The sequence below is a fragment of the Pagrus pagrus genome (assembly GCF_965226575.1).
Source record: "Pagrus pagrus genome assembly, chromosome: 24".
In the NCBI taxonomy this organism is placed as follows: domain Eukaryota; kingdom Metazoa; phylum Chordata; class Actinopteri; order Spariformes; family Sparidae; genus Pagrus; species Pagrus pagrus.
Window position 1 is genome coordinate 6,439,608 of NC_140206.1, and position 12,335 is coordinate 6,451,942.

A 12,335-nucleotide genomic window follows, 5' to 3' on the forward strand; every position below is an offset into this window, starting at 1 on the left:
CAGGGGAAATTAGCGGATTGGCTTTCTGGTTGAGAGTTAGGTGAGAAGTTGATACCACTTTTACATTTTGTCTGGTAAATATATGACAACAGTGGCCCGGTAGCAAAGCCTAGCTTAGCTTAGCTTAGCGCACAGACTGGAAACAGGGATACTTTTTCAGGGTAAACTAGCTCATTTGCTTTCTTGCTAATAGATAGGTGAGAAGATTGACACCACTTTGACATTTTGCCTGCTAAATATAAGACAATGGCAGCTGGCTAGCTTAGCTTAGCATGTTTATTTTTTGGGGGGGGTGGGGACATAGGGTATTTGCTTACTTGTAAACCCTCATACTTTGTCACACTTAATAGCGAGGTCAGTTAGCTTAGCTTAGCACAAAGCCTGGAAATGGGAATACATTTTTAGGGGGGGAAAGTAGCGTGTTTGCTTACTTGTTGAGTCAGGTGAGAAGATTAATACCACCCTCATGCTCCTCAATATAGGAAAATAGTGAGCGACCGGTTAGCTTAGCCTAGCACAAAGACAGGGACAACCACTGTATGAAGAATTGTTACCAAATTATGACTTTTACATTTCAAGATATAAAATGTCAATTAGCTGGTTTTAGAGTTGCTAGTGGGCGAATGTGGACAGAGCATGGCTAGCATTTTACAGCTATTTGAAAAGATACGCTGATATTTAGCAAATTCAGATGTTTGGTGTGTGATGTTGTGCATGCACATGTGTGTATTATGGGGGAAAAAACGTGTTACATCTCTTAAACTGCTGCATTAGTGCTTTTTTGTTTATTCTCCAATGATATTGTGGATAATATGATGACATTCTCCTGTAATATTATAATAATTACTGATAATTTGGCTCATCAATGTGTCTGATCGTCCGTCCATGGTGAATGATGTGTGTGTGTGTGTGTGTGTGAAAAGAGAAAAAAAACGCCCAATAATGGAGGACGCCCCGCCTCCATCCGTGGGGTTACCATGGCAAAAGGCGTCGACGTCACAATGGAAGGAACGCCGTCTATAAGTATTGGAGGGTCTGCCGCGGCGGCTCGCGAGCTCGGATGTGTGTTCTGGAGGAGTGACACGTGCTGAAGAAAAAAAAATATATATAAAAAAAACCATAAAAAAAAAAATAACACCGGGCACATCCAGGAGTTTTATTTGTTTTAATATATTTTTGTTTTTTTACTGTACATAAATTTTTAAGGTGGATTTTTGTTCCTCAATTTTTACTTGAACTGGGAAGAAAGTCTTCGCAACCATGGGAAGAGGAGTGAGTATACATGTTGTCTCGTTTTGTGGAAAAAAAAAAAGAAACAGAAAGAGAAAAGTGTGTTTTTAAACTTCGCCATTCAAACAAGTGGTTGACTTTTTAATCGATGTTGATGTTGTCACGGGCTCCGGGCGGCGGAGGAGGCATCACATGTGTCCAGATAAGCCTCCTTTTTTCCCCGTTCAGAACTACTTAAACGGCTTCCGTGTTTTAACACAAAACCACCTCGTTTCACGTGAATTCAGCCAACTCAAAAGTTTCCACGTCTCACGGTGTTAAAGATGCTCCCCTGCCTTCAAACGGCGCGGTGTCCGGTTACATAACGGGATGTTCTCGGCTGTCAAAGTTTTTTTTTTTCACTAGCTAACGGCATTAGCTAAGCTAGCGACGATGCAGCTGTGGAAATAAGAAGAAAAAAAAAAGCGTTTGAACTGAGGGAGAAGTGTGTTGAATGGCTGCCTGGGGGTGATTTCACGGTCTGGAGGGCTATTTTAGTCCCATTTAAGTGCCAAGTATGCGCTTGAAACGTGTGAATTTCACGACATGGAGACATAAGTGGAGTAGTTTCTCCATCACTTGATGCTCGCAGCGTTTTGTTTTGCTATTTTGGAGCATTTTTTTTGGGAGTCAGCAGCTGTGTTTTCTGGGTATAATGGCTTTGGCAGTGGGAGGGATATGTTTTCTAGTCCAACCCACGTTTTCTTCTTCTTCTGCTTCTTCTTCTTCTGCTGCTGCTGCTGGGAGATTCACAGCTCCATGACTGATTGTATTAAACTTATCTGAAGTCAGATCTACGCACCTTTTTTTTGTTTTTAGGGGAGATGACTTAGTGTGTCTGCTTTTGAGGCATGATGCAAATGAACTGGCATTTAAAAAAAATCAAATAACCTCATAAAAATGTGACATTTGCACCATCAGATTGGTGACAAAGTTGATCATGAAGCATCTTTTCCTTGGAGACGTGTGTTTTTGTGATCTTTCCTCTCATTAACATGTTTTTTGTCCTAAGAGTGTGAGGTTTTTAGCACCAAACCCAGCCGTCATCCTCCGCAAACTTGAATTGTTTGGGGTTTGAAATCGAACCCCCCCCCCATGTCGTATGAAATATCAGCCGTCGCCACACCCTGCCATGCTGCGCAACAGAAACACTCATTATCTATTCGGCCTGCGAGGGATGGAGAGTTGGATGGAGGGAGAGAAAGATGGACAGAGAGAGAGATCTGGCGGGAGATGTGAAGCAGAATGGCTCATTCAGTCTCGCTTCCTTCCTCCTTTTTTCTCCTCGCAGCTCATTTACGATTCTGAAAATCTTCTCTCGCCCCTCTCTTCTTGGCTGCTGCTGGGGTTTCTTCTTCTTTTTTTTTTCTCTCCTCCCGATATGTGATGAAAGCCATGCCCTGCCCCCATCCAACCTCCCTCCACTCCCCCACTGCCTCCCCTCTCCTCTCCTGGCATAGACAAATAGCCAGACTTGGACGAGATAATCGCCACTACAGAGCCTCCCCTGGTGCGAGGAAGGAGGAGGAAGAGGGGAGGATGAGAAGTTGTTTTGTTGTAATGGAGAGAGGGAGCTCAGGTATGAGACGACTCTGGCAGCAGCGGTGATTGTTTTTTTTCCCACTCCACCCCTCGTGTTTTGGACACGCACCTCCCCGCCTCATTTATAATATGAGATTACCCTTTTGCTGCCCTTTTTATGCTCTTCGGTGTGTCCTCATCACATCGACAGCAACAGTGCAATAAACAGAAAAAAGAAAAAAAAAATCAAGTGAGCTGAGAGGAGAGATTGATTGCTTCAGAGGGGGGAGGTGATGTTTGGGGGGAGCCAAGAGGCACCAGTTGCCGCATTGCCACTGTCGAGAAACTTGGCTCCCAGACATGATGGAGAGGAGGCGGGGGAAAGATTCACTCCTTAAGCTTTAATTTGTCATATTTTAGTGGATAATTCCCCTTATGTGTACGACTTATAAGATATATAAGTAGCATAAGATGCGGCTTCATCTCTTCTTACCGCAGTCTCTCCGCTGACTGGTAAACTGGGCAGCGATTGCAGAGCAGGAATTGGGAGACAGCTGTCGAACCCACAGGAGACCGACAGGGGGAATCCAACTAAATATTTCATAACACTACCTGACTCATTTTTTTCCCTCCCTAACTGTCTGAATTATAAAGCTGACAGTGATTTTAAAAAAGCCCACTTTGTAACGGTGACAGACGAGAAAGACTTTCTCGTCGTTGCCTTCGGTTTTCCCAGTAAGGGAACTGTTAAGGTGTCAGTTTCACCAGCAAAATATCTGCACTGACACAAGTCACAACTACATAAATGATGTAATTAAAGAACACAAGTGTGAGAAAGTTCAGTTCGTCCGGCTGCGTTTGAAGGTAGATGAGAAGAGTGAAAGCTGTTACGCTTGAAAGGTGCGTTGGATTTATAACGGGCAGATTAGCAGGCTTTAGTTCGAGGTAAAATCTGTCATAAGCTCAGGATTTTGCTTTTTTTATTAAAGGCTTGCAGCATGTGCACATTGTGTGAGTGTAGTTCACATGAACCGTGTCGCATCCATCTGTGGAGAGATTTAAAGGTGTATGCAGGCAAACCTTACTGACCCTTTTCCACCAAATAAGTCTGGTTCTTGAACCGGTTCAGTTCAAGATTCTTGGAGCCTTGGTGCTATCTAACGAAACAGTTTAATTAAGGATATGTCATCATGGAGGGCGTTTAGCGATTCCCCCACCTTGGTTTGCACTTCAAGACGAGGAAAACCTGCATTTTTTTGGTCGCAGTTGGGAACCAAATACTTTTGGTTCTGAACCAATGTGTTTGGATCAAAATGCTTTGAACTACAGGTGAATTGATTGAAATTTGCTTTCAGTTTTCGATAATCGAAGTTCAATCAATCGATCCTCTTTTCCGGTCTACTTGTGCGTGTCCAAAGAAACTTGAAAAGAAAACCAACTACACGTCAAAGACGAGCCGGTAGCCTGGAGCTGTACTTCCAGACACTTTTCCTGGTAACGGATGCGTATCCAAGAGACTTTTCAGAGATCCTCTATCGATTTCTTAGCCACAAAACCTTTTTTTGGTGATCGTTGAATGTAGTGACAAAGTTGGTGGCATTTTTTTGTTGAACTCTGGAATCTTTATTATTTAAACTTGCCTAACCTAACAGCATTAGTTGCATAAACCAGACCAGAACTGGCTCCGTGTCCAAATGGGATCCGTGCGTTTGCTTGGATCCGTCTCTTTAGCGGCCACAGATGGCAACGCTCGACCGCAAACCACCCCTCCGAGCGGGCGACCCTTCACACTGCTCTTCCCACTGTGAGCTGACCCGGGACGTCAGCCCTCGGGCCGCTCTTAATCTCGGCCGGAGGGGCACCCCGACCCCACCTTCACATCCATTCTTTACAGTCCGTTTCCCCCCTTGTTCTCCCTGTTTGTACCTGTTTTCCTTCCCTCCGTCCCTCCGTCTCGTTCCCTCTCTCCCTCTGAGGATTTAACATTCTTTCCGCTCGGCAGTCATTGCGTATTAACCGGGGCTTTTGTCACACGCCACCTCTTGTCTGTGACAGAACACAGAGTACTCTCTCGTTTCTTCCTCTCTCTTTCACGCTCACTCCATCTCTGACTCCCCTCTTTTTCCACCCTTCCTCTTCGTACCTTGTTTCATCCATCTTTCTGCTGTTTCGCTCGCTCGCTATCCTTTTCTTGCTCTTCCCTACCATCCTTCCACATGCCATCCCTCCCTCCGTCTTCGCCTCTGTTTGGCTAAGCAGCTTGAGCCGTGCGATTTGTTTTCTGTGGCAGCTCTTTTTGAACTTTCACTGCGAGCCTGTTGCTCAGCAAAAAGTCGAACATTAAAAATAACAAACTCCAGAGTGCACTGTTCCCTCTGCCTCTTGTCCACACAATCTCCTACATGAGGAAAACATGGCAGAGGAAAGACATCACCGGGCAAATTGCTCATGTGATTATGACAGCATGAAAACCCAGGAAGTCCTAAATATTTCAGATAAATATGTGCGACACATTCAGCTTTTCTCCCTCTTGAGGAAATGATGCAACTTGTAGCTATGGTGTCTCGGCCAGCTAATGTCACGGAGGTGTGGTTAAGGCCTCAAAGTGAAGAAAAAAGAGGCATTGATTTACCGGTTCATTCATTCCCGTCCAGAGGCAGCTTCTAGGTCGCCTTTCAGCTCTTAAGCATCTTGTTTTTTTCCCACATAGAGAGCAATTTATCTTGAGGAGTACAAAATGAAATATCGGCCTATGGAAAGAAGGCCTTTTGTCTCATAAAATGACTTAAGATCATCGCTTACACCTTATTTTTCACTTTGATATACGAGGAATCCGCATTGTTCCAGCAAGAAAAGCCAAGAAACACACATTTTTATGAAGGCTGAAGGACTTTTCCACTGATTTTTGAAGGTTTTTTGACATTTGAGTGGAGTGGACCTGGTGAACTCATAGTGCATGAAAGACAGAACGACACAGCTTACTAATAAAACTATTATAAATCAGTAAAAAACATCAAAATGAGGTTGTCGAGATACCAGAATTTCCAAATCAAGTAGAAAGAATGACTCGATACCTCTTAAGATACCACGGCAAGAAGAGAAGACGTCTTTGGCACACAAAATAAAAGTCTTAGGAACACAAATGAAGATGAATTCATCTCGATCTGTTTGTATTTATAGCTTGGCTGTTACTTTTGACTTTTTAAACACTTCCTTGTATGAAATACACAAAACGTCTTTGATATATGAGACAAAATATACCTTAAAGGTGCCAAAACAGAAGGATGGGATGAAGTGGTAAGCCATTTTCGATGCAGTTTTAACTATTTTCTCCAATGCATTAGTTTCAGCTGTATTCAGGCTATCAAAACAGAGCTTTCCTATCAACTTTTATTAAAGCTACTTCCCATTTCAGGTCAGCAGAGATTATTTTACATTTTTAAATGGTTCGGGGCTAATTTAAGAGGTAGTTTACCACATTCACATGATTTACAGTTATATTAACTTTACAGGAACAAATAAAACTTCCCAGTGACAGTTAGGATAAAAGAATGAAACATTTTAAGCAGATTTTCTAAGGATGGAGGCGTTTTGAATATTTCAGCGGCGCTGTGCGTCACCCTGGCACTCGCATAGTGCCCGCAAAGTTTCCAACAACCAAACACATTGATTCATTCATCCACTTTTGTTCTGCTTGGAGAAAGCTGAAAGTTGCACAGGACGTGAAGAGAGTGTTAAACGCTGCCCCCGTGTAAATTAACACACTTTCTTTTCACTGTTTGAACAGAGAATGAGGTAGTCGGAGGAAATGAAGGAATAAAGGAGGAGGGGAGGGAAATGGGAGAGGAGACGGGGGTGGGAAAGGGGGAGGGAGAACGAGAGAGGACGGGGGAGGGGCTTCAACACTTGACTCGGTCCATTCACATATCCCGAGAGGTGTGGCAATAGTCGCCGGTGGCAACGGGGCAAAGTCCCAGGACTGTGTTTGTGTGTGTGTGTGTGTGTGTGTCTGCACAGTTGAATGAGCAGCTTGTGTATCTGGCAAAAGAGCGTGGCTCCACGAAGGACCGTTCAGAGGAATTCAAGTCCGCCTGTAAAAAGAGTTGTGTGCTTTTAAAATATGCGACCGCTTGACCGGACGCTCTCCTCTGATGTCGGTCTGAGCCTTCAGGGACGTTGTTCTCTCAGGCGAGAGAATAAGAGCTGGTAAAGCGGCGAGAGAGGCCTCCGAAATTCTTGTTTTCTTTGGGTTTTTATTGCTATGCGGCGAAGGTTCATTCATTCAGCTATTTGATCCGCCTCTAAAGGCTTCTGTGGCCCACATTCCACCAAATCAGCTCTTGTTCTTCGGCCCGGTTTTGTCCGAGATTCTTGTAATTTTGACTATATCTAGCCACCAGGGACCTATCATTGACCAACAGAGGGTTTTGCAAATGCACAACAACCTGTAGAGTATGAAATCCCCACTTCAGTTCACACTCCAGGTCAAGAACGAACCTGCGATCTGTTGGTTCCAGTTGGGAAACAACTTTTCAGATCCTGAACCAATTTGTTTTGGGTCAAAATGTTCCAAACGACGAGTTTTTTCCAATTTGACATCGATCGTATTTTGTTGAGGGTGTATCGTCTTGGATTTTGGATATCGTTAAATGGCATGAGTGTTGTCTTTTCTTAGTATAATGTTAGCCTAAAAATATTGCAGTTTTATTTTATCACCCAGCCCTCAAGTCCAGTAAGATTTCATTCAGTGTCTTGAGCAAAGTATATAACTTCAGAAGCTTCCCTCACACTCGTCAGCTGAATCAGGATCAGTTTCTCCTTATTCACTAATAAAAACTTGACGTCACTGACTGAGGCGTTTCAGCACGTAATCTGCTGTGATCAGATTTAGTCGACACTTCCAGGGCGACGTAGGAAAATAATCACACCCATCACTGAGCCGAATTTATAAAGTTTTGTTCATTGGTTATAGTCCAATTTGAAATTCCCACAAAGGCTGCGAGGACAATGAATGTGGCTCAGCCTCACTGCCAGATAAAGTAGCCCACATGGCCGTGGTCTTAACAGTCACATGAAAAGAGTCCTGAGCCTTTTGTTTGTGTTTTTGATGCAGATTTTATGGAAGTTGGACAAAGGACTCATTGTTCTGTGTCCAGTAGGCTACTGTGTGTGTGTGTGTGTGTGTGGTGAGACAGAGATCCCACACCAGTTTGCCATGTTTGTTTTTCATCAAAGCCTCCACTTCTTCACTTCTATCCTCTTCTTTCTGTCATCTCTTTGCACCATAGGATCCTTCCGTGCCCTCCTCTCACCTTCCTTCTCTTTGTTCCTCCTTACACTTTGATTATTTACTTTTTCTCTGTCAATACATCCTCCTCCTGCTCCGTTGCTTCCGAGGTCGGTGATGTTCATCTTGACCTCGTTGTGCTCAAAGTGTTCAGGTTTGCTTTTCTTGTTGGAGAACATCTGAGACACGGTGCTGTATCGAAAAAGTCAAGCGTGGAAGTAAAAACATGGGATGTATTTAGAGGTGACACTGCAGGATCCTCCTGTAAAATGTTAAATAGCATCGTATCTGTATTGAAACATAATTTGGCATTAACACCTCACTGTGGTGTCTCATATAATGATTAGTGTAAGTAGCTGGGCTTTAAACTTGGTGGTAATGTTCCCAAATCACCGCCAGAGAATTGTTCGACTATGACGTCATGTCCAAGACGAACAGAACGGTCTCCTCCTTACTGTTAACCAGGGCTTTAGCCAAGAGTTTAGAAATGCTGAAGTCCCTTAAGCTCACTCAGGTAAAAAAACAAACAAGTAATGATAACAAATATAGGGCAAAAAAGTCTGAATTTCCAAGATCAAAGTTGTCAATTTATGAGAAAAGACTTGGATATTATCTGAGATTAAACTTGTACATTTGCAAGAACCAAATTAGAAATGCTGTGAAGTTAAAGTTACAAATTAGGAGAAAAAACTTGAAATAATATAAATATTCTTGGAGATTAAACTCCTGGAGATCATAAAGTCAGATATTTATGAGGATATATCTTGGATATTTTAGCTCCGAGGAAAAAAATCTCCAAGAAGAAAACACAAATATTTACTGAGAATATAAACTCACAAAAAAAAACATATTCAGAAACTTAATCACACCATGGACGCCACCATTAAACCGGGAATGTCACACGTAGAGAGGAGGTGCAACAATATGAAATATGGCGACATGCCATGTCTCTTCAAAGTCCAGATGCTCATAATACTGCGATTCTGGGCTGAAATCAGAAGAACCTCCTCATCACTAAATCAGATTGTAACGAGCTGTGGTGTCTGTGCTGTTATTAGTTTTTTCTCGGAGTATTAGCCCTAAACAGTAGACTATACACACGTGTGAAGATAATGGAGGTGCTGGTGAGCAAATATGCAAATACAGTTTAGACTCTGGCGTGCCGGCCGAGGTTGATGCCTGTAGTAGACACCTGTAATCTGTCAGAGCCGATTTATGGTCCATCGTGGCCAGAAGATGGATGGACTGAGGATAAGTGCATGTTAAACGCACACCATCACCTCTGTGATTTAAGATGTCTCAGTAAGTGGTTCGCATTGGGCACACTCATTTCTGTACAACGTGAGTAACACGAGTAAGCTGACTAAATCCCAGACAGGTCTCCCTGCAGCTCTTAAGTGAGCTTGTCGTGGTTAGTTAACAGTGACACCATGTGATTTGAATGGGACTTCCCCTCCAAGGCCCTGCATACTCAAGAGTGTCGAGTTAAGGCGTGAAATGACTGTGCATACACCAAACTCAGAACTACAGAGAAGTTCAATGAAAGAGAGAAAACAGAACGAAGAATCGAGACAGAAGAAGTTCAGACATGTGTCATAAGCAGGTTTTTCTTCCGGTGAAGTCCGATTTGCAAATGCCACATGTTGGCCGGAGATATTTTTAACCAGCTTATCAGAGAAAAAAAAGCGTGTTCGCTCTGTTTGTGTTTATATTTCAGACGAGATAAAACTAAGATTTCACTGCCACTTGAAGGAAGCCGGAGCGAACGCTGTGATTGGCTAAGCAGAGCAAGCGAGAGGCTAGAAAACTGTTGCGTTTGTTCTGTCTTTTAAAGGAAATGTCGAGAGCAGACACGGGGGGGACTGCAGCAGCTCTGGCTCGACTGCTGCTCGTCAAGATGTAAACAAGTCTACTACGGGAGCAGACTCTAGAACAGGAAATGGCAGTTTTACTTTAACTGTTTGAGTCTGTTATCAGAGACGACGTGCCCTGAAGTGATGTAACATTTATATCTTGGCATTTCTTCCATTTCTGTTTGTTTAGTTTTGCTGGTGCAGTTGAAATATCAGGTGTTTGGGATCTTGCGCATGTACAGGCTTACTGGACACTGTGTAAACTCCTCAGGTAAACAAAGAGCGAGTATGTGAGTCATTTGCTGTTATCTATCATTGTCACAAAATGCACTTTGTGGTGTGTTGTAACACACTTGTGGGTGATTATGGGTACTTCAGAAAGGTCTGTAGTGTTGTAAAAAATATGTTCAGTTAAAAATCATAAAAGACAAAGAAAACAGGCAGATATTTAGATTGGAGACTTGTGTAATGTATTCAAATGATCAGTTGATAATTAACTCCACCAAGAAAGTTGTGTTTTGTTTGCCTGTGTTGGTTGGTTGGTTGGTTGGTTGATCCGTCCATTGGTCGGTCAGTTGTCAGCAGGATTACGCCACAACTACTGAACAGATTTCCATTCAACTTTGATGCATGATGATGACTCTGAGTCCAGAATAGACACTAGTAACATTTGGTTTGGTTCCTGATAAATGGACGGATCCAGGAATTTTTCTCACTTTCTTTTAATATTGCAAAAAGAATCAGGCATTTTAAGGTGTCTGGTATCTACAAGTGAGTACAATTTGATGCGGATAAAGGGGTCTGTTGGGCTTTGGCAGAGGTATGCTCTCTGCTGAGTAAACGTAAACTGTGGTCGATCAATGACTTGACTTATTGTTTCAACCCATTCAGCTTCATCTGTATCCAAGTATTGATGTCCAAATTTATGACCAAATCTTTATTAGAAGCAAACAAACAAAAAGCAAGAATGCCTTTATTTAAGAGTTATTTGATTATATTGAAATATTGACAGCATTATCATTGTTACATGGATAAAAATAAACTAATACTTCGGTATGTCTGATGGAAACAGCTCTACATTCCATCTTCAGGCTCTGAACCACTGTTTGTGAGTTATTTGCCTGAAGCCAGATGGCCCCCGGGGGCCCTCGGGGGTCCAGAGGCTGCGATCTGGCCGCTGCAATCCAGAACCAGACTCAGTGTTTTCCCAGCTTAGCCGGCCAGGGGGCTCGAGCAACAATAACAACATGTGCTGGGATCACACACTCTGCTCTGGTGACTCTCTGGGAAACTTGAAAAGGCGAACGCAGTAGAAAAACAATATTAGTTAGCATATTTCCATGACTGTCTGGGACTGTGTGCAGGATGTCCATATTTGGTCCCAACCGGGTCATTTTGTGTCCACTATATGGCCTTCTGAAGAGTTTCCAAAATGGCTGGTGCACGCTGTGGTGTTGCATGCAGGCAAATGGCTCATTAGCAGTCACATGCTAACACCTCTGAGCCTTGTACTGTGCTGAATTATAGATAGGCCTTAACTGCTAATCGATGTTGGCTTCTAGTGTTGCGATCTCCAGTTACCTACCTGAAACACACACATAGGCTTAACTTTCTCTACCTCTCTGAGGTAAGCACACACACATTCATCACCTGTTAAGTGACGCTGCTATTGCTGCTTGTACATAATGATGTACACAATCTATAGCACCCCTGGATGCTAATCGATGCTGTCGATATTTAGCGCTATAGTTGCCCAGGCCTAAGCTAGCATACAGTATACTAATAAGCTCTAAAGACAAAGACAAAGTACAGTAGAGGGTGATCAAATCATGCAACGGTTGACAAATCAAAGTTATTTCCTGGTATATTTGAGGGAAAACGGTATAGACAAGTTGATTGTGGTGGATTTACATCATCAGGATTATCACGAGTGATAATAGTCTCATGCCTACTTTATTTCATCACATTACACCATCCCAGTTTGCAGGTGCAACAACTATCTTTAGATAAAAAGCCATTTTTTTACAGTACAGTTATGGTAGACTGGATAGTGTGTAAGCAGGATGTCTATATCCTTGTTAAATTTATATCATGCGTTGCGACGCCTGCCATCTGGATAACGTGGAATAATTAATCCTGGGTGGGGTGTCAATAAACCCAGGCTCTCACAGGCTCTGGTGTCAACTCACCTGATTATATCTGCACCGAGACATCTGGCAGGATGGGGATTGTTAACAGCAGATTGACTCTGCGACAAATTTTGCGTCAGGTAGGAGATACTGTTAAGTGATTTTCATCAGTTTTATTTGTTTTATTTGATATTCAGTTCTCACTTTTGCTGAATTTGGATCTTCTTGGGGGTTTAATTTCACTTCTACCCTCACGTCCGTCTGTCTCTCCGGCCC

General features: G+C 42.9%; 1 protein-coding gene across 1 annotated transcript in view; it reads left to right on the forward strand.

The window, feature by feature from the left end:
• Positions 1 to 1,059: 1,059 nt before the first annotated feature.
• Positions 1,060 to 12,335, forward strand: part of LOC311253349 (sodium/potassium-transporting ATPase subunit alpha-1) — a 28,522-nt gene continuing 17,246 nt past the window's right edge. Inside the window, exon 1 of the mRNA XM_084347258.1 lies at positions 1,060 to 1,272. Within this exon, the coding sequence (XP_084203384.1) occupies positions 1,261 to 1,272 (12 nt within the window). The 5' untranslated portion in view covers positions 1,060 to 1,260. The remainder of the gene's footprint in view (positions 1,273 to 12,335) is intronic.